The 25628-nt window shown below is 37.1% G+C and overlaps 1 protein-coding gene across 3 annotated transcripts in view; it reads left to right on the top strand.

Annotated features, from left to right (window-relative positions):
- The first annotated feature begins 7544 nt into the window (after nt 1-7544).
- The window catches only part of DISP1 (dispatched RND transporter family member 1), a 207342-nt gene continuing 189258 nt past the window's right edge, over nt 7545-25628 (top strand). Inside the window, exon 1 of one of the 3 annotated variants that reach the window (XM_056132128.1) lies at nt 7545-7605. Coding sequence is in view for 1 of the 3 variants with exons in the window: in XM_056132132.1 (XP_055988107.1) it covers nt 7563-7605 (43 nt within the window). In the remaining 2 variants the exon portion in view is untranslated. The remainder of the gene's footprint in view (nt 7606-25628) is intronic. The other 2 variants (XM_056132132.1, XM_056132139.1) reach the window with 2 other exon arrangements.

The following is a 25628-nucleotide window of genomic DNA, read 5'->3' as shown; positions in this document are numbered from 1 at the left end:
TCTAGATCTAGCTATGTAGGATGTCTGATGGACTGTAGGAAGCCCCTAGGTAACTTTATATTAAACGTTAGGGCTTTAGGTTGCATCCTGGTTCTTTTTATTTCCATTACTCTCAAAAGCCTGGTGGGTAAATCCTCAGTAGCTGATTCAGCTTTTCTAGCTATGGAAAAGCTTTCTCATAGACCAAGAATGACTGCCTTATATGGCATCCACGATCCCTTTCAGCTCCTCTAGATCTATTATCCAGTAGAGTAGTTAAATATGGCTACAGGGCCCGGGAGGTGACTCAGAGGGCTGGAGGGCATGCTTTGCACGTGGGAGTCTAGGGATCTGGCACTGCATAGTTGACCCAGCACCCTGTGGAAAGTAGCTCCCAGCACTGCTGGGTGGTCAGAAGGTGGCTGGAGTGATGATTGTACATCAGGGTAGGTGCTTGCCTTGCTCCGGGCTGGATTTAATCTTTTGTATCCCATGTGGTCCCCCGAGTCTTGCCAGGAGTGATCCTGAGTGCAGACTAAGCCCTGAGTACAACGGGTATGGCTCAAAACCCAAACCAAACCAAACAGAAACAAACAACATAAAGAGAAATTTAATTCTTCAGTCACACTAAGTTGTTCAAATGTTCATAAGTCATGTGTGGTACTGACAGTCAGCGTAGCTGTGGACCATATGCCATCTCAGTGTGTTTTTTGGACTCTTTGTAAAGCTTACTCTGTGTGAAGCCCAAGAGAGTGCCCAATAGCATAATTTATTGTGAAAAATGATCATTTTGGCTGTAGAATCTTTTTGTCTGATGCTCAAGGGCATTTGCCACTTGTGAAAACTGAATTCAGTGATGACTAAATTCTTTCATTGACATTGTTAATTGTTGCCAGTTTCCTTCATAGTCAGGCAGAAGGAATTAAAGAAATACATAAGAGTGTGCTAGAGGACTTAGAGATTCCAAGCACTTGGTTTTCCAGCCCTTTCTTATATACTTTATGCAGCTGTGGAAAGGAGAAACAAAAATATGACTACATTGTTAGATATAGAATTTCTGTGTAGAGGTGGATTAAGCCAAAAGTTAATTGTGTTTCAATCCTTAAAATGAATTATCTCTACTTCAAAAATATGCTTTTGGGACAGGAAATATAGTATAGTGGGTATGGCATTTGCCTTGCATGTAAACTGAGCACTGCCAGGTGTGGCCTCCAAATGATACAAAAACAACAATAATTGTTTTTGTTAGAGTTGGTCCAAAAGATATCAGTAGTAGGGGCTGGAGAGGTAGTACAGTGGGTAGGGTTCTTGCCTTGCACCCAGCCAACTTGGGTTTGATTCCCGATACCCCATATGGTCTGTTGAGCCCTGAGCCCAGAGGCAGGAGTAAGCCTTGAGCATCGCCAGGTGTGCCTCCCTCCTTCCCAAACCAAACAAGCTTAATGAGATTGCTAAGGGAAAAAACACACAAAAATGATTTGTATTTTATATGTTAAATAGGGAAACAATCTCAGCATACATAATTTGGGTTTTACATCTATTTGTCTTCCTGGTGGACATTAAAAAATCATGAAGGTTTAGGATGACTCTTTGTTGTGTAAGACTGACCCTTACGTGATACTTTTCTGGTTGTCCTTAGTCCACTGAGAGTCGTTTTCTAAACTTAAAACCAATTCAAGATAAGCAATTAGAACTATCTAGATTAGAGGTAACAAATATGGTTTAGTTCTTATTCACTGATGATCTTGAGTATTGTGTTAAAAATTTTGAGGCAAAGTTAAACTTTAGTAGGATACAGTATTGTGATTGATTAGTCACATTTGTCACAGGGACAAGGGGGACTTGCTGCATGAAGCATCTGACACCCATTCCTTCTCCCATATATCTCAGTAGATCTGAACAGTCCCACCCTGAGGAATCTGGAGATACATGGGGACATTTTTGGGTTTTTCACTGATGGGTATAGATGTATGTATTTAGTGTGCAGTGTTTGGGAATTAGGGAAGCTAAGTGGACTGTAGTGCTCTGGATAGTTCTATGCAATAAGAAAATATCCCAACCTACAAATATGAGACTTATCTCTCTTGAAGAAGATTTGATTATGAAACCTATTCTGAGCTAGATATACCTTAGAACTTACGCAAAGATGAAGCGCCATCTGTCAGGGATTTCATACATAATGTGTGTACTTTATGTTTATTACATCTTGACATTAAGTGGAGGATTGTTGCATATGATTGATCTTTAGGGTCTTTCAAGCTTGACAGTTTCATGAGTATGTCAGCAAACTATGACCCTCAGGTAAATTTGGCCTGTTTCAGTAAATTTTTAGTGGAGCACTACCATGCTCATTCCTTTAAGTATTGCTTAATTATAGTTGTCTACATTGCGACTTTGTGGCAGAAGTGAGTAGTTGCTATATAGGCCATATAGCTGCAAAGCTAAATACTACTGTATCTTACCAGAAAAAGTGTTTACAGTTGTCAGTAATTTTATTTTTCAATGAAATCATCTTGTGAACTGACTTTACTAAGTGTGCCATTCTTATGTCCTTAGAAGTTTCTGTATATATGGTGATTCCAAAATATTTTTCTTTGTTGGTGTAGCTGACTGACGATTGATTGTTGGTTAACAATAAAATTAGAAGTAAAGAATTCTGTTTGACTCTGCAAATGTCACTTAGTAATGTAGTCCAGTATAAAAGTCTAATGAACCATACAAAGTAGATGTAGACTTTGCACTATTTTTTGTAGTTTTGAGTATGTAGTTATTTAAAATTTTTTCCTATGGCATTTTAGTGAATAGTAAATAGAATTCCTATATTTGAGTAGTCTTTCAGATGTGATTTGGGTTTTCATCCCTGTGGCAGATATGGAAAATATGGAAAACAGTCCATTTAAACAACCTTTTCAATCTTCTGCACTGTAGCACTGTCCTTCTGTTGTTCGATTTGCTCTAGTGGACACCAGTAACGTCTCCATTGTGAGATTTGTTGTTACTATCTTTGGCATATCGAATACGCCAGGAGAGCTTGTCAGGCTCTGCTGTGTGGGCAGAATACTCTAGGTAGCTTGCCCGGCTCCCCGAGAGGGACAGAGGAATCGAACCCAGGTCGGCCGCGTGCAAGGCAAACGTCCTACCCGCTGTGCTATATCGCTCCAGCCCTTTCTGTCTTTCAAATTAAGAAATTACGTTTTTTGGTGGTTTTAAAGGGTTGTATATAAAGTTTTATGTACCTTAAGTGATTTTAAATTAATGACTTTTCTTTTTTTTATCAGTGAGTGCTTTTGCTAGTAGCTTTGCATAAAACTTTTGTGGAACTGGGAATTATTTTTGCACTTAGTCTAATTTCCTTTATTTATGTATAATAAATGGTTCCAGAAAGATTGAGTGGTTTTCTCAGGTAACACAATGAGTAAAAAACAAACAGAATTGAAAAACCGGATTTGATTTCCAATTCAGTGAGTACCTTTTCTGCTTGAAGAGAATATATCTTTGAGTGAAACTAATCATGGGCAGGGTGTTTTTTTTTTTTTAAGGGAGAACTTTTTTTTGGCTCTTAAGGGAATGAGGATAAATGAATAGGTAAAAGAATGGGTCTGGTATATCCTGGCTATTTAGTCACTTTGAGGGGAAGGTGGACAGAAAATTGTATAGCCTGTCTTAATAAATACGTACCACAATGAACAGGGTCTCTACTTGGGGCATTTAATGACATATAATATGTATGAGGCTTGAAGAGATTTTTGCAAGTGAGTATGAATTAGTATTGCTTGGTTTCCTGGGAACATTTGGAAAAGACCTCTTATATAAGGAATGCATGGACCTGAGAGATGCTACAGAGAGAACTTTCTCTCTTGAGGTGGTTTTGTTCAACAGGAGATTAAGAATAGGGGCCTGAGAGATAGTACAGGGATTAGGGCACTTACCTTGCACAAGGTCTGCTTATGGTCCCAAACGTCACCAGGAATGATCTCTCTCACTATACACCCCTCCCTACTCCCTCTAACAAAAGAATGAAGAAACTCTGAGCTCTGGAAACCCAAGTGTTCTCTATAAGCAGTAGAGGATAGGCATTTGGATTTCATATAGGATGGAGGGTTTGGGAACTTTGTGGGCAATGAGAAAAACATTGTAGGACATAAATGGATATTTTTAAAACTTTATTTTAGGCACTGATTTACAGCACATTTAATGATAGCTTTTTATGCACACATTAAAAGGATCTTGTAGAAAGTTGTTGGGCTTTTTAGTCATTATCTTTTATTCCTGCAACGCTAACATTATTCCTGTTTCACGTGGTCATTGTACAAATAAAGGAGAAATGTGTATTATGGTCATAGCAAGTAGTACTTGGTAAGTGATGACATTTACTGTCTTACATCCTGGCAACTTGTTGAGGATCTTAAAGAAGGTATCACTAGAGTAAAATCCTTTCTCACTTTTCCATTTCTTAATTCTAGAGGCTTCTTGTTATCCTGCTGCTGTTTAGCTTGTTCTTGCCTCCAGGTTTATTTCCAGGCAGGTGTTAAAGCTCTGATTAGATACAGCATTTCTCTACCACTATGATCAACAGTCCTGCTCTTTTTTTTTTTTTAAATAAACTCTGGACCTTTGGGGGGGCCATAATTTAGCTGCAAATTCCACTTCATCAAATTGAAATGGTATACTATTATAGGGCTATTATGTCATTAATTTCATTACTTCTTTGTTTTTGTTCTTGGTTTGGAAAACATAGTTGGAAAAGTGAATGGGAAGTACCAGATTTTGAAGTAACCTCACTTTCCTCTTCAAAGGGGTCTTCCCTTAATTAAAAGGCTTTGAGTAAAAAGACAAAATGAAACATGTCAGTGGTTGCCAACTCCAAAGATAACTGGTTAATTAAAAATAAGATTTGCCATGATAACTGTATCTTAAGGTATGAAAGCCCTTGTGGATGGAACTCATTGGTAATGAAATGACAAATTATTTTCAATATTTGGTGGTGTTCTATTTGGTGAAACTGCTAGATATGACACATAGTATATCTGCCTCAACTTATACCATAGTTATTTCTACACAAACCTGAAAGCCATTTCACTTACTTTCATAGGTTGGTAGAATTTGATTTTGACTCAAAGTAACTTGTGTTTATCATTCTCAGGAACATTTTTGATACCTGAAGATCTCTTTCTAAGTTTTATTTCTGCTACCCTTGACACTGAAAGGGAACTTCTCTGCACAGTTTTATATGTTAGGATATAATTTTCACTGAAGGACTTTTTGCTTAACTTTTGTAAGCAAAAGTTGTTCTGAAAAGCTTTTAAGGAAAAGAAGTAAATTTGAATAATGCTGCTTCTTAGTAATCCTTAACCATTGATCGTAAGATAAAAGAACTTCATATTTGTAGACTCACATATTTCAAATCATATGGTATCCAGTTTCTTAGTTTGATGGGTGGTAAATATTGGTAGTTAGTAATAGCATTTGGTTTTCAGTCAGGCATCTTAGCAATTACTACCTCTAAAGAGCCAGAGTAAATGGCGCGTTCATCACTAGTATTTGTCTGTAGTCCTTGGTTGTTACTTCTTGCAATCTTTTCCTTTTATGCTCTGTTATTTCCTCCACCAGATAATGATACCTCTCATTTCACAAGAGCCCATGTATTAAAATTATTCATTTCTCTTTCTTCTATCCCTTTTATCCTACCCTAACCTCTGTTTATCCCAGAACTGATAGCTAATCCATAGTTACTTGATTAATTCAGAGTGAGGTGTGGAATGACTAATATACCTAATCTTAATTTTTATAAATTATATGTATTTTAAGGTGAAACTTGTAAAACAAAACAATCCTGTCAATATAATGATTTACATAGAGGTTTGACAGATTGATCAGTTTATCATTTTCCTTGTTGTTCAGACTTCCTTTTTTTTTTAAACTCCCATGTTACAAAGAGAGCATTTATTTTCTCTAGAGTAATTAAGAAGAGGTGAAAAAATAATGGGAAGAGGTGATAATTATGGGAAGAGACAGGAACTTCTTCCATTTGACCAATAGGTATAGAAATTATAACTATTTCTTGATTTTTTCTTTCAATCCTTTCTTTAATATCACTGCATATTTTTCTATTTATTTAAATATTCCTAAGAAACATAAAATTACTCTAGCCTTGGGCCTCTATTAATCATATACATTTAATGCACATTTATGGTCAATCCTCACAATCTTTAAGGTAAACATTTATATTTCTCTTTCATAAACACGAAAACCAGAGTTTGCAGATGAAATGATTTCAATAAATTTGTTATTTATAGGTGATGAAACTAATTCTAAGGACTGTCTGCTTTTGATTATCCACTTTAGGCCTTACACCCTAAAGTACCTGAAATGTTTTGAGCTTAGCCCTTAGGTATTTTGTTGAATGTAAGTAGCATGTTGGTCCTGGACAATTTTTATATGTATCCATGAACTCCTAAAAGCGTTTTATGACGCTTTTGCTCTACTTTAAACTCTTATGAAATGTCAGTAAGATTATTATTGACCCATGTTTCCCCCACCCTGAGGATGATGCCGCAATTAGTGTAGCATTCGGAATAAAGAAATAGATGCTGAGAAATATTTGTTTCATGAGTAAAATCAACGACAAAGAGAGAGGCAGCAGTTAATGTAGGGGGCTATTCTCATAAAAATTCATTTCTTTTGGAATGTGAGGCAGGAGCATTTCTCATATTACAGTATGCTGCAGGACAGGGCTAGAATACATGCTTTGATTAAAATCACTCAAGCCCTTTTTTCCCCTTTGCTTTATAACCTCAAGTTATTGCCAGCTGAAAAGGATAATGGAGAATACTGATGAATACATTTCTAGCTGCTAAAAAAAAATTCTAGACAGTTTCATTTTTTAAAAAAGAACTCCGATTACAAGTCTGCTTTGAAGTGAAGAGTAAATTAGTGACTACTAAATCAGTAGTTTCTATATTCCTCCTCTAGAAGTATACTCCCATGATTACCAATGATGGTAGCTGCCATTTTAACAGTTCAGCCTCACATGATTTTTGCAGTTGGAATGGACAAGGGGTAAAGGGTTTTGACAGTGGTGATGGCCTTAAGAATTCAAGCATTTTTAAGAATCTCCTTTTTTCATCTTCAACTAGTAGGTTTTAAAAACAGGTGTTATTTTTTCTAACACTGTTTAGGTTTCCTCAGACTCCAAGTAAAATGCAAGCTACATGTGTAGAATCATTTTTTTCACTCATAGGAACGTGTTTTGAATAACTTAGTATCTCTCACTTACTGCTCTCCCTGCCTCCTTGCTTTCAACCTGTAAAACTTTGAGGAGGGGTATTATTCATTTGCTGTGTTGAACAGAATAGTTGATGGTTCTTGATTCTTTTTGCCTTTATTATGGTGTGTCATGGTTGCCTCTCAAAATTGTTCAGCGTGGTATACTATAGGAAAATGTCTTTAATTCCTTTATATTGTAACCTAATTATTAGTTATTAGCTTTGTGTAACGATTTACTACCCTCTTATGCTTAGATAATTTTTAATGATTTAATTTGTGATGGTTTGTTATTGTCTTCTAGGTCATTGTGTTGCTGGATGCTGTATAACGAACATCAGGATTATCTGCTCTTAGCAGGGAGTAAGTAACTAAAATATAATTTCTTTATCTAACCACTGCCTAAGGTATTTTTGGATATGTCTGCTAAAGTGGTATTGTAAAACAATTTTGGGAAGAGAATAGTAATTATATCACTAGCCAACAATTATTAAATGTTTACTATGTGCCAGTCATTGTGCTTTATGTCTGTTACCTAATTTAATCCTACTGCAATCCTATTAAAGGCCATGCTAGTGCCAACTTTGCGGATTCTGAAAGTGAGATATAAGTGGGCTAAATAGTTTGCCTAAGTTGTATAGTAATTGGAGCTAGGATTTGAATTATGTTTTTTCTCTTTTTGGGTCACCTGGCAGTGCACAGGGGTTACTCCTGGCTCTGCACTAAGGAACAGGAATTGCTCCTGGCAGTGCTCAGGGGACCATATGGAATGCTGACAATCGAACTTGGGTTGGCTGCGTGCAAGGCAAATGCCCTACTGGCTAAGCTATCAGCTATTGCTCCAGCCCCTAGGATTTTTTTTTAATTTATTTTTTATTTTTTTGCTTTTTTGGGTAACACCCGGTGATTCACAGGGATTACTCTTGGCACTTCACCCAGGAATTACTCCTGGTGGTGCTTGGGGGACAGTATGGGATGCTGGGAATCGAACCTGGGTCGGCTGTGTGCAAGGCAAATGCCCTACCCACTGTGCTATCGCTCCAGCCCTGCCCCTAGGATTTTAATTCAGCCAGTCTGACTATAGGGTCATATATCTTGTTTACTTTGTCTGCTGTTTAAGCTGATGCCATCTGTTTTATACATAATTTGACTATTTAAGATTTCCACTCATTAAATTTCCCTTATTTTTTCCTGTTATATCTATTGATGCAGCAGGATTTTCCATTTCTATTTTAATAAAATATCCATCTAGCATTAGTTCATGCTGTTGGTTTGTTGAAAACTGATTTTAGCTTTTAAAATTTTTATCTGATTTAATCGAATTGTATCTCTTTGCTGACTATTTGACATGCATGTTTTAAATTTGGGGGAATAAAATCTTTGTACTGGTAGAGATGAATAGTTGGAAGTATGTATATTTCATTTTAGATTTTGATTTGGGGGTAGTTTTTCTCTTTGAAGTTTATCTTTCACACATATGGAAATTAAATTCTCTAAAAAAGCAGATGGGAAATATCTGAACACTTCTTATGTAAAAAAGAAAACAGGAGCTTAGAATTTAAATCTGACCATGGAGAATTAAAATAAAAAGTGTTGAATGAAATGTTTTCTTTTCTTTTCTTTTTTTTTGTCCTTTATTTTTGATATAGGCCATATGTGACTTCCATGAAATAATCTTATAACAAAGATATTATTTTTACTATCTTTTGGGGTTGTGTGCTCATTCTGAATTTAGAAAAACTATTTTAGTTAACTGTAGTAAATCACACATCTTTGAAGTGGTGTGTTTGCCATTCTTTTACTTCCATACAGAGAGGTGTGAGGATAGGGAGAGGTAGTGATCCAAGTAAGCAGCAGCTGGGTTTTCTTTTATTTCATATGAAGTGTTCACGCTAAGCATTTTACTACGTAAGGGGCATTTGTTTCCAATTCAACTTAATTTTTTCTTCTGAAAATCTAAGCTTATTTAAGCATAGTTTTGGAAAAAGAAATACACTTGAGGTATAATATAATTTTATTTTGAATATTTTTTCCGTCTTGCATAAGGAAGGCATACACAGAGGAAAAATTTCAAAGAGGAAAATATGGCAGAATTCTCTGTATTGGTTAGAGTCTAATCTATAATCTATTCATGATTACAGTAGTCTGGACAAACTAAGGCAGATCTGTCTATTAGTTAATATACTTTTGTGTTGTGAAGAGGCGGGAAAAAAAATTTGTATATCTTTGTGCCAGGTTCTATACTAATATGTTCATATGTTTGCATATTTAAATCCTAAGCTTAAGAGTTTGTAAGACTACCTCTTTTTTAAAGATAAGAAACTATAGTTTCAAAAGTTGGCAGTTAGTGTGGTCAGAATGAATACGGAGCTGGGATTTGAACTCAGAACTTCTTCATCCATGGCCTGAGATCTTTCTATTCTATAAAAGACAAACTTGCTTTCTTTAATTTTCTTCTTATATCCATCCATTTTACTCTATAACGATGTGGGAGGTTTTTCCTTCTACTTATTTTAGTGATTGCCTTTAAGAAATGTTAAGATTTTTTTAAAAAGAGAAATGGAGCGGTAGCACAGCGGTAGGGCGTTTGCCTTGCACGTGGCCAGCCCGGCCGAGCTGGTTCGATTCCTCCACCCCTCTCAGAGAGCCCAGAAAGCTACCGAGAGTATCTCGCCCACACGGCAAAGCCTGGCAAGCTCCCCCTGACGTATTCGATATGCCAAACACAGTAATGACAAGCCTCACAGTGGAGACGTTACTGGGCCTGCCCAAGCAACTCGATGAACAACAGGAGGACAGTGCTACAGTGCAGTGCTATACTTAGCAAAGTAATTGTTAAAAAAAAAAGTACCTTCATCCTTGTCTTGAATCGTTCTTCTTTTGATAGGAACTATTTTTATTAAATATTATAGTTCTGACACTTTTTTTTTAACTCCAGAAATTATACGTTGTTTAGCTATCCTCGTGTTTATTTATCACCCTTTTGCTCTCTCTGCTGTCAGGTGAATTGTTTCTTTATTTATTCTCCTGGTTCCTCTATGTTAAAGCTCTGACTTCTCCCATTAGTAGCTCTTGAGTTTTCTTCCTGATATCCTTTTTTCCTGGAGCTTCTCTTTCTTGCAACTGAGTTCATATTGCAGGGACCCTGCAGGCACTCTTAGAATAAAAATAAGTCCCTGCTCTAGATTTGTACTTTTCTATCCTTGGAGCATTACTCTTACTTTATGGCCATATTTTCCATACATAAAAACAATAAAAAAAATCAATCTGGTATTCTCAATGGTCTTCTTCTTGACAAAAACAAAGGTCATGATTGTGGTGCTGGATTGGAGAGGTTTGCATTGAACTTGGAAGAGAATCTAGAGAGAGCACTCTAGATTAATCCTAGTCTCTAATGTCCATTCCTAATACCTAGCAAAACTTTCATTAAGAGTCCTAAGAAATAAAGTGAGGGAAAATGAGGAGTTAACTTTGCTATCCCAAAACATAACATGTTAGAATATTAAACATTTTTAAGTGGAAGAGGTTTATTTGTTGGTTTGTTTGTTTGGGGGAGTTTTCGGGATGCTCCTAGTAGTGCTCAGAGCTTACTCTGGCTCTGTGCTCAGGAATCACCCCTGGTAGTTCTCAGGAAACCATCTTCAGTGCTAGGGACAGAACAGGGCTTGGCTGCATGCGAGGCATGTGCTATAAACCTTGGACTGTCTTCAGAAATGTACTGAAGAGGTTGAAAGGTCAAGTGCAAGAAGGAGCTTCCCTGTAGCAGGCCCAAAGCCCTTTTTGGAAGAGGTGCCCTCTCTGTATCTGTGTGAGAGGAGTAGCCTTGTCTCATGAGAAGGAAGCAAGAGGGATGGGAGCCAACAAGGCCTTGCTCTTTCCCCCAGTTTTTGACGACTGCTAGCCAATAACAGCCTTTTGGCTTTATTTTCCCATAACTCTCTGCTCTTCATCAATTTTACATAAAACCATTTAGTTTTAGCCATTTTGGTTGGGGGGAAATCTTCATTTCATTATGCTTCATCTCCTCTCTCTCCCTTGTTGTTCCTCTGAGGATGGGGGAGAACGCCTGTCTGGCTTATGGTGCTCACACAATTATTTGTGGCGCTCGCTGCAGGTTGTACTCCTTTCATGGTGATGTTTGCATCAAGCTTGCCAGGGGTCGTACTTTTTAGTTGTATCTTTGCCCATTCTGGTTTTAGTGTTCACCAGGAGTTCTTGTGATTTTAGGGATACTGCCCCCTGGCCCTAGTGCCTGCTTGTCTTTTAGTTGCTGTACATACGTGCGTGGGGAGGGGGAGAGTGAGTCGTACCCCTTTAGTTGTGATGTTCACACAAACCTGTGTGAGTGCTGACAGCAGATTGCTGTGACCTTGGCCCTCTCAGGCAGTAGAATTGCCGGGCTCAAGGAGCAGAGCTGTCTAGATTGTACTCAGCTGATGCTATAATACCAAGGCTTGAACCCAAGGCCTCACAATTGCACTGCCGGGGCTCTAAGCCACAGAGCTTTCCCCTGGTCTCCTGGTCTCTGTTTCTTGCGAAGGCTTCAGTGTGTCAGAGCGTGTTGAATTTGTATGTGTTTCTCTTGTTAATCTGTGTTTTGTTAGAGACCCGGCCAAGAACTTAGAAGAGTAGAAAGAAAAGATATTTTTCCTCTCCTGTAGATTCAGGTGACCTTGAGAAGATTCTTGGGACATTCCACTCTCTCAGGAGTCTGCAGATGGGCTCTTGGAAAAACTGACAATGGTCAACAAAGGTTTGTTTTCTCAGATCTTCATATTGTCTGGCCAAGAGTGGAAGGCAAACATTTCTCCTTATCCTATTTCAAAATTTGAATTCGCAGGAGAAATTAGGTCTTTGAATTGTGACTCTAGTGAGTTTGGTTTCACACAGCTCTTTCTTACTGAAACTTTCTCTCCCAGGGATAAAGGTCCTTTATCTCCCAGTTTATTATGTGTCTTGAGAGCTTGGCTTTCTCACTTGTCACGGGACACCTAAGTCATTGGATGTGTGGATGGGCAGACAGGCAGCTCTCTCTGGAGACCATGAGAATACAGCTGGTCAGAACATTTGGGACTAGCATCCCATTTGGTTAAAGTGGGGTGCTAATCCCAGTTTGGGCTAACTTTCTGCCCACTGTTGCCAGCTCTTACCATTGCTGTTTAAATCTTTCTTCTGATTATCTCAGAGTTTGCAAGGAGGACTATTTCCTGCTACCAATGTTTTTGGTTTTGAGTCACTTTAAGCAGTTTTTCTTAAAACAAACAAGCAAACAAACCAAGGTTGTTGATACTGTGAGAATATTTATTGTGTGTTACACTTATAAGTTGGTAAGATATTTGAATGGAATTTTTTAAAAAGTGCTCTATGGTCAGAATTTAGCCTAATTGAAAACTGATGTTTAGAGCTTGATAAGAGCTTTTTTTGTTTTGTTTTGTTTGTTTTGAAGACCTCTGTATCCTCTCTTTGACTCGGTTTCTCTCATGGAAATTTCTAATTTAACTGAAATTCTCTTCTTGAACCCCTGCTGACTATGCGTTCCACCCACTCTGTTTTCTTCCCTTTTCAATTGGCACAATTTTGTAGAGGATAATGTGGAACTTACTGGCTTCCTTGTGAAACATCAGTTCCTCTCACCCTGACCCCTCGAAGACCGCTTTCTTTCCATTCCTTCTGTCCCTCTCTCCTTCTTTTGTGCCTTAATACAGTTCATTCATGTCCCTTGTATTCTTTGGTATGTCTGCTCTCAAGCCCCCAGCGTTTCCATCCGTCTGTCGATTCTGCCAGACCTTTTTCACTTCAAATTTTATTCACTTGAACTTTAGAACCTTAGTTCTCAAGTGACTCAGAGTCCCTGTAATATAATTACCCAATGATGGAAAGGAAAGAAAGACTAACTGAAATTAGATGGAATATTTTAACCACTCATGAGCTTTGGAACCATCTTCTCAGTCACTTGCTGAAAATGTAGTTTGTGCTGTATGGAAGACTGGGAAAATGAAAATATCATAAGCCTTCTCTACAAATCTTAGTTTAAAAACACTAGCCCTCATGTTTAGTTGCTAATCTCAACTTGCTCTATTTGCCACAAACACTAATCAGATTAAATCATAAAGTGGATAAAAGCCATTGAGTTTGCTTTACTATATTTTGTTGACAGTAGTATGACTTTCAGAAAGAACACTATAAAATCAGTTTGCTTCTATCCATACATAGGTATATGTTTGAGCATGTCATCTCTCTGTCTCTGGAAAGTATTACTAATAGTTTATAAAATCCCTTAGAGAAGTTGTATCCCATTAGCTTAGCGATAAATGAGCACTTACATAAATTAAGTATCCCTAAAACCCTTAGAACTAGAAACTAACCCAAACTTCTCAAAATTTTGTATGCTCTGTGATAATTTTTGATAAGTAAAAATTGGGCTTCAAGCCCAATACATCAGGATCCTCCGTGAGCTGTATTGCGGATTCACTACCAGGATCTCACCATTCTACAAAGAAGTGATCCTTGATGTCAAGAGAGGGGTGCGGCAGGGTGATACCATTTCACCGAAACTCTTCAGTGCCACCCTCGAGAACATCATGCGACGACTGGAATGGGAAGGAATGGGAGTGAAGATAGATGGTCGGCAACTACACCACCTCCGCTTTGCTGATGACATTGTTTTAATAACACCAAGCATCAGCCAAGCGGCACAAATGCTGGCCGACTTTGACCGTGAGTGTGGAAAGGTAGGACTACAGCTGAATCTTACGAAGACAATGTTTATGAGAAACAGCGTTGTTCCTGACGCCCCATTCGCTCTCAATGGAACGACCATCTCCGAATGCAACAGCTATGTGTACCTAGGTCGAGAGGTCAACATGAGAAATGACCTGGCACCCGAGCTGCGCAGGAGGAAGAGAGCGGCTTGGAACGCCTTCAAGAACGTCGAAGAAATAGCTAAGAGGACGAAGAACCTCCGGCTCCGGGCACATCTCTTTGATTCCACTGTTCTTCCTGCATTAACATATGCCTCAGAGACCTGGGCCCTACGCAAACAAGATGAGAACGCCATTCAGGTCTCCCAAAGAAGAATAGAAAGAGCTATGCTTGGAATAACACGTTTCACTCAAATGAGAGAACGAATCCGGAGTTCTGACATCCGTCGACGATCAAGGATCAGGGACGCTGTCTCATATGCCAAGGTGTCGAAAATCAGATGGGCTGGTCACGTAATGAGATTTAAAGACGACCGTTGGACTAGAGCTGTTACTGATTGGATTCCACGGGATGTCAAGAGACCGCGTGGCCGCCCACCTACCAGATGGTCAGACTTCTTTGTCAAGATCATGAACGATCGGTTTGAGGCCCTCCATGTTCCCGGAGCGAAGAGATGCCATTGGGCTACACTAGCACGCGACAGGGACAAATGGAGACGTTACTGGCGCCCGCTCGAGCAAATCGACGACTAACGGGAAGTTAAGTGATTAAGTGAAGTAAAAATGGTTTTAATTTTGTTTAAAAGCAGATATACCTTAAAAAGTTTTAGCACTGAATATATACTGAATAAATATATACACTGTATAATACACTGTAATAAATATATACACTGTATACACTGTAATAAATATATACACTGTATAAATATAATACACTGTAATAAATATATACACTGTATACACTGTATATATACAATGTATAAATATATACACTGAATATACTGATAAACAATATATTTTCTGTCTGTGTTTGCTAGAGAAATCACTGTCACTGTCCTCCCACTGTTCATCGATTTCCTCGAGTGGGCCCAATAACGTCTCCATTTTGAGACTTGTTGTTACTGAATATTCAGTATGTCAGGGTAGCTTGCCAGCCTTTGCCATGTGGGCAAGATACTCACGGTAGCTTACTGGGCTCTCCGAGAGGGGTGGAGGAATCAAACCCAGCTCAGCCGGGCTGACTGCAGCTAACTGCACGCAAGGCAAACACCCTACTGCTGTGCTAGAGATATAGGATTATGAAACTAAAAATCTAATCGAAGTAAAAAATGTACAGTTAAAACAAATTGCTTGATTCAGGAAAAAAAGGGGAGAGGAATTATAATTATATTTAATCTTTCAGTTAAACTTTTTATGCTTTTTCTTTGAATTTTCTAATATTTTTCTATTTGCCTGATCGATCATCAAGAAAAATAGACCAAAATGTTGACAGACTTTATTTGCTGTTTCATGAAATTGTCATAAGCAAATAAAGCAAAATATTAGATATAATTTAATGAATATAAGTAGACTAAAAGTTTATAAATGAACTTTGAACAATGGTAATTTTTTTTTAATTATAATTTTAGTTTCCAAAATCCATTTTGTTACTTTGAAAGCTTACATACAGCTAGACTGTTAGGTTATGCCTACTCATTGAATTTATTATTTCTAGGTAGATTAAAATAATGGCAAATTAGTTGTTGTAATTGTGCTCATGATATAGAGGTCTGACTTGGTTTGGCATCTAGTTTTTTCCCCAGCCTACCTTAAATGAATACAGCCATTGATGGGATTGATCTTTTTCCAGGAGTGAGATGGGCTCAATGTGAAACTTCTTGAGAAACTTTCAGGTGGGAGAATGGTAGTGTTCAGGACCCCCTACACCAAACAGAGCACTTTGGCATGGTGAAAGATTTTAAGCTAAAAGAATTTGACAAATGTTAGATGCTGGAAGAATTTTGTGATCTACTGAAGAAACAGGTCAAGTAGCCTTCATGTGAGAGGTGCCCTTCCCCTACTTGGATGAAGGGACATCCTCTCTCCAGAGATGGGTGCCCTGAGAATATCAACAGATCATGCTAAATTACTACCAGTTCACTGTTCTTAGTTAACACTTAGTTTTTTCCCTATCATATTTTCCCAGGACTTTCTACTCAACATAGTTTAAAAAGACTCAAATTGAACCATTTCTTTAGTTTTTGTTTCCTTATGAAATATTTACGTGAAATAAATTGTATGTTTTTCTCTTGTTAATTTGTCTTTTATTCTAGAATCCCAGCTGAGAACTCATAGAGGATAAAGAAAAGATATTTTTCCTTTTCTACAAAAAGCACTAAATCAGTTCCCAAAAAAGCCCTTTGAAAATCTGAAGAGCCTTTCCAGAAGGCTTCTCTTGATTACTTTCTTGAATAAGAAAACAAAATTAAAACCTTGAGAAGAATATTAAAGTCATTCATTAGAGTTTCTCTTTCATCTAATTTAGAAACAAACTGGAGGGGCTATAGAAATAGTACAGTGAACAGGTTGCTTGCCTTGCATGCAGCCAACACAAGTTTGGATTCCCGTTATGGTCTCCAGAGCATCACCAGGAGGGATGTCTGAATGCAGAGCCAGGAGTCAGCCCTGAGCACCACTCGGTATGTCCCCAAATAGGAAAAGAAGAAACAACCTGGAGCAACAGATTACTTGATCTATGCATAGGATGCCATGTATAAAGCTCATAGTAGGAGCCCTTTAGAAGATTTCTAGCATCAATGCAAAAATCGCTACAAATATGACACAACTTATTATGTTAGAATTTTGTAATGGTTGCATATGCTGCCAGAGCCCATGTGCTGCTTGTGCCCATGTGGCCGAGTATATGCGGTACCTGAGTACATGTGTCACCCATATCTCCCCTCTTGAGATGTGTACTTTCATGCTTTCTTGTCTAATGCTGGGATATGTATAGGAGCTCTCTTTGCCCTTGGAGAAGCCCAGTTGTCTCTTGAGCATGTTACTCTCCACTCTGACTTTCTCTCCCTCCTTCCCTTCAAAACTTCCAAATAAAAACTGTAATTTAAAAAAAAGAATAATTTTGTAATGTTTCTTTTCTGAGAACTTAATTTTTACAGGGGCCTTAGTAATATTCAAAGAGATGATAACTATTTTATTGATACTCTTTGTATTTTAGATTTAAATAAAGTTTTTTATTTTTTAAAATAAAAATTGTATGAGAGACCAAGAAAATGATACATCTTGTATTATTTATGTTCTCTCCTTATTTAGCAACAAATATTAGATGGGTATCTGTAAATACAAAATAATTTTAAAGCAGTATTTCTATACTTTTGTTATTTAGTCTTGCAATATGATTACTTATGTAAGATGTGTATAGTTTTCTTACTCACTTGATAAATACTATTAAAAATGTTTTCGCTGAAAAATTGTTTAACCCATATGTTTTTAACAAACTCACAGTAATGTTTTATCAAGTTATTTCTGCAGTAGACAGTGTTAATTAAACACTATTGGCTGTGGTTTTCAGTTAGTGTTAATAGAAAGGATGAGCATTTGGGGAAACAATTGCTTGCTTTGTAAGTGGTGATGTTGAGTAATGACTAAGTACATTCATTTGAACAGCCAGTATAAACTCCAGGCAGATTTTTCCATGCCTTTTCCTCAAGTGGGTCATGTGATTTGGTATTTATCACTAACTTGAATATCTTCGAGTCTTACAAACTACATAACTTGACCATGAAATCAAGCAGCTGTTTCAAAAGGCTCTTGGCAAGTAGATTTTATATATGTATATAAATCATTGCAGTGAAAAGAAGATTGTGCAATTTGTATATGGCTATTGGAACATTTTCCCCCTTTCCCTTTACTTCTCTCCCTTCTTCCTTTATGAAAGTAAGTTTCACTTGCCAAGATCTCCACAGTACATACTTTAGCCTTCTTCATACAATCTGCAGAGTAAACTTCATTCTAAAGCTTACTTGGCAGACAGTAGGCTGCAACACATTACAAATATCAAATAGTGTGTATGTCATTTGTCTGCTGTTTTTCAGAGATGACAGTAAATCAGTCTCTGAGCATGTAACTGCTGCATTTAATCTTTGTTTTCCCTTTGGCCTTTTGTTTTTTGGTCAGTGGGGAAGGAACTCATTTCCCACAGCATGATACCTAAGTTTGTAAAGAACCCACCTACATTGTGAAGGTGGCTCATATCACTGGTGAACCTGTTGCATTTAGATTCTTGGGTTCTTTCACATATGTGAAAGCATTTTAAACTCCATTGCTGGTTCCTTTCTTGCTTTTGTAGGCTATATGTGTATTTCAGGCCTGCAGACCCTTACATATGAAATTTAATTGGGCTAGTGTGAAATGCTTCTCTGTTAAGTCTCTTAAAAATCTGGGCTATTTTAACAGAAAATTTCAGTCTTAGTAGCTGGTGAGAGCTAATACTTCATTTTAAGTATTGGCACACACATACACATGTGGAATTGTGAATTGAAGTCTGGCAGTAACATGTAAAACTAGGAGAGATAATTATAAGAGAAATACATTTATTTTGGATAATAAAGGAATCTTAAATGCAATAAACAAATACATGCTAAATGACCATGACTTTTGGAAAACTATTTTTGATGCTGAGTAGATAAACAACACAAGTTCTTATTCTTTATCCTGAAAGACCCTGTAGCCTATAATTGTTGAATGTAAGTGTTGTTGTAATTCAGATAAGAGAGATATTATCACAGGAAATAGAGATTAGAGAAGATTTGATGGATGTAATTACCTGGACTAAAATCTGACTGAAGATAGGATTTGGAATGATACAGTCATAAAGGAGGAAATACCCAGTAGAGGGAGCCTCTGGGAGGCAGGAAATTATAGTACCTCTTTCAGAGACTAGTTCGGTTATAGTATACGAGACACAGGATTGGGAGTGGGAAAGATATAACTGAGAACAGGATCTCTAGGACGTTGAATACCACCATCAGGAGTCCCTAAGTCATATTACAGAGAAATATAACAAAATACTGAAATGATTGTTTATACATTTATTTGTTAGCCAACTGATATCAATTGTCTGCCAAGTATCAACTAGGCAGAATGGAGCTACAAACCTTAGAGGTCCTAAATTTCTAGGATTAAGTCTTTACAGTCTGATAACATAGTGACCTTGTACAGCTTGTATAGGATTTTAGGTTCAACAGTTCTGTCACGATCAATTTGTCAAATAATCAGATTCTTGATTCTATCAGACTTTCAGATTGAGATCTTTTCCCCCCAGCAATGAAGATATTTCATTCATTCATTCATTCATTCATCCATTTTCCCTTTCCCTTCCTGTTGCTGCTGTTGCTGTTTTTAGGGATTGTATGTGCTCGACTTGGCCAAGGTGCTCTCACACTACCTGTGGTGCTCATTTGTTGTACTCTGTAGTTTGGATGTTTGTACATGTACTCATGAGGGTTCACCCTCATTTAACTTTGTTGCTCACACATGTGCAAAGTGGAGGTCATGCTTCTGCCTCCATGCTTACCCATATTTATTTGTGTATCTTGAACTTTCACTTTTGATGATGCATCATAAATATATAGAAAAGTATTTTATTGCTAATACTTTGGTATTAAGAGGCAGTTTTTTAAGAAAGGACTTTAAAACTAAAGACTACTTTTAGCAAGTTTTGATTTCTTATGCAAACTACTGAATTCTTAGTTAAATTAAAAATTTAATTAAGTTTTATCAAAATTTTGCATTTAGATCAGTGAAAACTGAAATCTAAAGTAGTTCCAAGAAATCACAATTAACTACTTCAGTCTTATATTCATCCTGCAACTAGGAGGATTGAATGAAGGCATTATAAATTTTGTGTTTATCAGTCATACTCATAGCACATGAGTGGGGAATGACAGACAAGGTGAATGTATGTTTATTTGCATTGTCATTGCTTTGTCTCATAGAAAAGAGTAAGAAAATAGTTGGGAATATATCACTGTAGCACTGTCCTCCTGTTGTTCATCAATTTGCTCGAGTGCGCACCAGTAGCATCTCCATTGTGAGACTTGTTGTTACTATTTTTGGCATATTGAATACGTCGTGGGTAGCTTGTCGGGGTTTGATGTGTGGGTGGGATACTCTCAGTAACTTGCCGAGCTCTCCAAGAGGGACAGAGGAATTGAACCCAGCTTGACTGCATGCAAGGCAAATGCCCTACCCACTGTGCTGTCGCTCCAGTGGGGAATATAGAGGACAAAAATACTGAAAAAAAGTAAGATGTTTGGGTAAAAGCTATTTAAACAGCAATTCAGAAGCCTTTGATTGGAGAAGTCAGAAGAGGAGTTTGTTCTCAATCTAGAAGAAAATATAGACCATAAAGAGGTACACAGAACCTTTCTACAATGCATTCTGTCATAGCCAAAGTACACAGTATACTTATATAGCTAACTCACCTTCCAGATGCATGCTTTCAAATGCTTCCCTATTTGTTACTTTATGTATATAGATCAGCATTCATATACTGACAGATGATAGTTTAGACATTATGTTTTAATACAATGCTTCTATGATACTTTTTAGTAAGTTAAATATAGCCTTCAAGTCAGTTTTCCTAGAAGTGAAATATTTACTGGCTCTCTTATATGTGAGATGTATGATATAGGGCAAGTTACTCAACTTCTTTAGAATTTTTTTTTAAATAAGTTGTAAAGTTGTATAGTATTGAGTAGATGAGTACAGTTGCTAGGAAAAACGTATATGTAAAGTATGTGCATCATTCCAAGACCACACAGCACAGATTCTATTAGTGATTAGGGTTTTTTGTGTATTTTTTGGTGTGTGTGTGTGTGTGTGTGTGTGTGTGTGTGTGTGTGTGTGTCCATTCTGAGTGATCATTATGTGTCCTGGGGGAATCATTTTTTTGTGGTGCATGGGCCTAGCAGTGCTTAGGTACTCAAGGACTACATCAATGCTGCTCAGGCCATGTGGTATCGGGGAATGAACCAAAACCTTGCACATAAAGGTAATGTGCTCTACAACACGAACCACAATCCTGGCCCCCAGAATTATTTTTCACTTAGACTTAAATGGCATTACTGTTTATAAGCCATTTGGTAATCCATTTAGTTGATAGACTGAATGTTCCAAATGTCAGTGTGTGTGTTTCAATATTTTAAAATCTATCTTTATCAGCTTTGTTTATTGATTGGTTGGGACACTGCGGCTTATAGTACTGTATGTTTTAGGGGTGCAGGTTCACATTTCTTCTAATGTATATTACTATACTATGCTCACCACCAAAATATTAATAATCTGCCACTGTAGTCCATTCAGCCTCCTCTACCCTTTGATCCCTTTCCTTCTGGTAACTTCAGCCTCAAGGCAGAACTCAAGGATTTGTTTGGTTTTAGTTTTCTTTGTTCTTTTGTTTTTTTCTTCTTATACATTCCACAGATGAGTGAAATCATCTGGTATTAGTTTTCTTCCTTCTGACATATTTTCTTTAATATAATCCCCCTCCAGTTCCATCCATGTTGCTGCAAATAGCAAAATTTCACCTTTAAAAGTTTGTGTGTGTGTATATACATATATATCTAGTATTTCATATTTCATCGTGTATATATGCATCATATCTTTTTCCAGTATCCATCATTAGATACCTAGTTTGTTTCCCACAATATGTTGGCTATAGTAAATAGTGCTGTGATGAATATAGGAATGCATATATATTTTCAAATTAGTGCTTTAACTTATTCTTTTGGAAGTAGAATTGCTGGCATATATGGTAGATCTATTTTCAGTGTTCTGAGGAGCCTCCATTCTGTTTTCCAAAGAAGCTTTTCTGGTTTACATTATCACCAGTTATTTTTAATTCATACCCCTGCATAAATGTGTTATTTCTGGCTTTTTGATATGTCATCGTCATTGATATGAGGAGCTATTTGATTGTGATTTTAATTTTGTACTTTCCTAATAGATAAATGATTGATGAGCATTTTCTCATGCCGTTTGGCCATCTCTTTGTATGTTTGCTTTTGGATAGGGATCTGTTTACCTTTCCTGCCTACTTTTAAATTAGTTTATGTATGTGTATGTGTGTTTCATTTTTCACTTTATGAGTTCCTTATATATTTTGGATAATAACTGGTTGTCAGGTGTAAGATGGGTAATTGTTTTTTCTGATTTAAGGAAATTTCTTTTTTGTTGTAATGACTTTTTTTTCACTCTGTAGAAACTTTTTAGTTTCATGTAGTCTCTTTATTTTTATTATACTGTTGTCGGATGTCAAACTGTAAAGACATTATTGAGGCTAGTGCTGTGGAGTGTATTGCTTGTGTTTTTGTCTTGTTATTTTGTTAGTTCAGGTCCTATATATAATTATGTCTTTAATCTGTTTTAAGGTTTTATTTTTTGAGGGGAGAGGGTGTAAGATCGTCTAGTTTTGTTCTTTTACATGAAAACTTTGTTTTCTTCATTGCATGATTTTGGAATGACTTTTTTTCACTCTGTAGAAACTTTTAAATTAACTTTTCATTTCATTTTTTCATTTCATCATCCTGTTATTCGTCGATTGCCTCGAGCAGGCCCCAGTAACGTCTCTTTCATCCTAGCCCTGAGATAATATTCAAGGCTCTTTAGGAGAATGAGACCCATCATTGTTACTGGTATTTGGCATATTTGGTATGCCACGGGGAGTTTGCCAGACTCTGCCCTGTGGGCAGGCTACATTCAATAGCCTGCAAGTTTGTCCAAAGTAAAAATGAGATAATAAGATGTCATAAAAAGCTGTCCTGATAAGATGTCTTGAGGCCACAAATGCAAATGCGGCAGCGTGGTTCTGGGAGCTGGATTTTATAGTCTCTGAGTCTTGGCCGCTGATGGGATTACAGGGCGCCAGGGGGCCAGGTGGTGGGTGTGACCCCCGCCTACTGGAATTTGGAGGATCTGGGTGGAGGATGCTCGACTCCAATCCGAGTAGGCTTGGAGATCTCGGCCCCAGAACCCGCGTGGATTTGTCCCTCTGCCGGTACCTTCATGTGTGCGGAGAGTGGTCTCAGCATGGTGGTGGCTGGTCCTGGAGGTCTTTGGCTGCCGGAGCCCTGGTCGGGGCGGGGAGGAAAGCTCAACCCGCTCCCCTCCAAGGGACCCCTGGGAGGAAAGCCAGGCGCCGGGGCAGAGGACTGCACTGTTCTCGTCCGGGAGCTGGATTTTATAGTCTCTGACTATAAACTTAAATTAACTTAAATTTAAATTAACTCTGCTTAAATTAACCATCCACATATATGTGGATTTACTTCTGAATTCTGAATTTTTTCCTCTTGATTGATTTGTTTTTAATTTAATACTGTAGTGTCTTGAATGGCATTACTTTGTAGTATACTTGAAGTGAGGGACCATGATGACTCCTGCCTTTTTTTCCCCCCCATCAGAATTGCTTTTTGTTCAAGTTCTTTTGTGGATCCATACAAATTTTACTAGTGTTTGTCCTGTACTTTGCACAGTACCATTGAAACTTTCATAGGGATTGCATCAATTCTGTACATTGTTTTTGGTAATATGGCCATTTTTACAATGTTAATTCTTCTACCTGGGATTATGCAAACTCTTTGTGTTGTGTGTTTATTTTTTTAGACAACGTCTTTTAGTTTTCATTATCCAGGTCATTTACCCACTTTGTTTCTAGGTATTTAATTCTCTTTGGTATAATAGTAGATAATTTTTTTCCTTGATTGCTTTTTAGTCTGTTGTTTGAATATAAAAATGGACAGATTTTTGTAGGTTGAGTTTTGTAGCCTTCCGCTTTACTGTACTAATTATTTCTGGTGAAGTCTTTAGGTTTTTCTGCCCTAACATATATGCCATCTGCAGATAGAGAGTTTTCATTCTCTTACAGTTTAGAGTTCTTTTATTTTGTTTTTCCTCTTATCTAATTGATCTGATTAGAATTTTCAACAGTATTGAATAATAGTGGTAAGAATGGACATCATGTTTTATTCCTGATCTTAGAGGAAAAGCTCATAGGTATTTTTGCTTTTGAATGTTGTGTTAACTGTGGACTTGTCATGGCTAGTCTTATTGTGTTGAGGTATGTTTATTCTAAACCATTTTTTGAGCGTTTTTAATCTTAAGTAGATGTTTAATCTTGTGACTTTCTTGATGTGTATTATGTGGATTGATTTACACATGTTAAGTCATTCTTGCATCCTTGTAATAAATCCCACTTGCTTATAATATCTGGTTCTTGTAAGGTAAAGTTGAATTTATTTTAAAAATAATTTTTTGAAGGTTTTTGCATTTGTTTCCTCCATAGGTTTTGGTCTTTTGTATTTTCATGTAATGTCCTTGTTTGCTATTAGCCTCAGAAAATATGTTTAAAAGCATTCCCACTCTAACATTTTGGAAAAGTTTGAGAAGGATGGATAGTAGGTCATCTTTGAAAGTTTGATAGAATTCAACTAATGAAACCATCTGGTCCTGGGATTTTACTTTGGGATACTTTTGATTACAGTTTTAGTTTCCTTGATTATTACGGTCTGCTGAGAGTTTCTGTTTTCTCATTTAATTTTGGAGGGTTGTAGGATTCTAAGAATTTGTCCATTTTTTTGATTACTCAATTTTTGGCATAAAAAAGTTAATACTAGTGGCATTATATTCTTGTATTTCAGTGATTGTATTTTTATGTTATTACTTTTCTTCTGATTCTGTTTATTAGTTTTGTTTATTTCTGCTTTAGCTTAGATAAAGGTTTATCAATTTTGTAAATTTCTCATTCAAATTCAAATTGTCAATTTTATTTTCTCAAAGAACCAGTCCTTAGCTTCACTGATGTTTTATACTATCTTTCTTTTTTCTATTTGGTTTATTCTTACCCTAAGTTTTATTCTTTTATTCCTTCCCCAAATTTTTATTGTTCTCTTTTTCCTTATTCCTTTCGTTATAAGATTATATTGTTTTAGGTTTTTCTGGTTCTCGATGTAGGCCTGTATTGGCATAAACATTCCTCTCAGTAGTGCTTTTGCTGTATATCCCATAGTTGTCTTTGTTTTTGTGAGAAGGTATATCTGTATATCTAAGTGTATATATCGTCATATATAATGGTCTTTCATAGACTTTTTGAATGAGATAATAGCATATTGAATTCCGTGTAGTAACTAAAGGCTTGTGTCCCTGAAGAAATATCTTTATTAAAGAAAAAGATACACACATTTGGCTCTTAGCATCTTTCATTCTACTATTGAAACTCTATTATTTTTTAGCTCACCTACTGAATTTTTAAACTATGATTTATTATTTTGAGGGGGGAGGGGAGCTTTTTGGGTCACACTCGGCAGTACTCAAGTTACTCCTGGTTCTGCACTCAGGAATTACTCCTTGAGGTGCTCTGGGGACTATGTGATGTTGGGGATCAAGTCCCAGTCGACAGTGTATAAAGCGAACACCCTACCCACTATGCTATCACTCCGGCCTCTTAAACTATGATTTGTTGAAACCTGTCTCAAACTTTCTCTCATATGCTTTCTGTAGTTGAAGCTATCTTCCATTACTCTTATTTCCATGAACATCACTGGAGGTTTTTAAACTTGATTATTGTCTTCAGTCAGTCCTATGGGGAAGCTCTGTTCTGGCATTCATCTTCAGAGATAGTCCAGATCCAGG

The sequence above is a fragment of the Sorex fumeus genome, unplaced genomic scaffold (assembly GCF_029834395.1).
Source record: "Sorex fumeus unplaced genomic scaffold, SorFum_2.1 ptg000007l, whole genome shotgun sequence".
Lineage (NCBI taxonomy): Eukaryota > Metazoa > Chordata > Mammalia > Eulipotyphla > Soricidae > Sorex > Sorex fumeus.
Note: the sequence above shows the minus strand (reverse complement) of the source record. Positions and strands in the feature narration are given on the sequence as shown.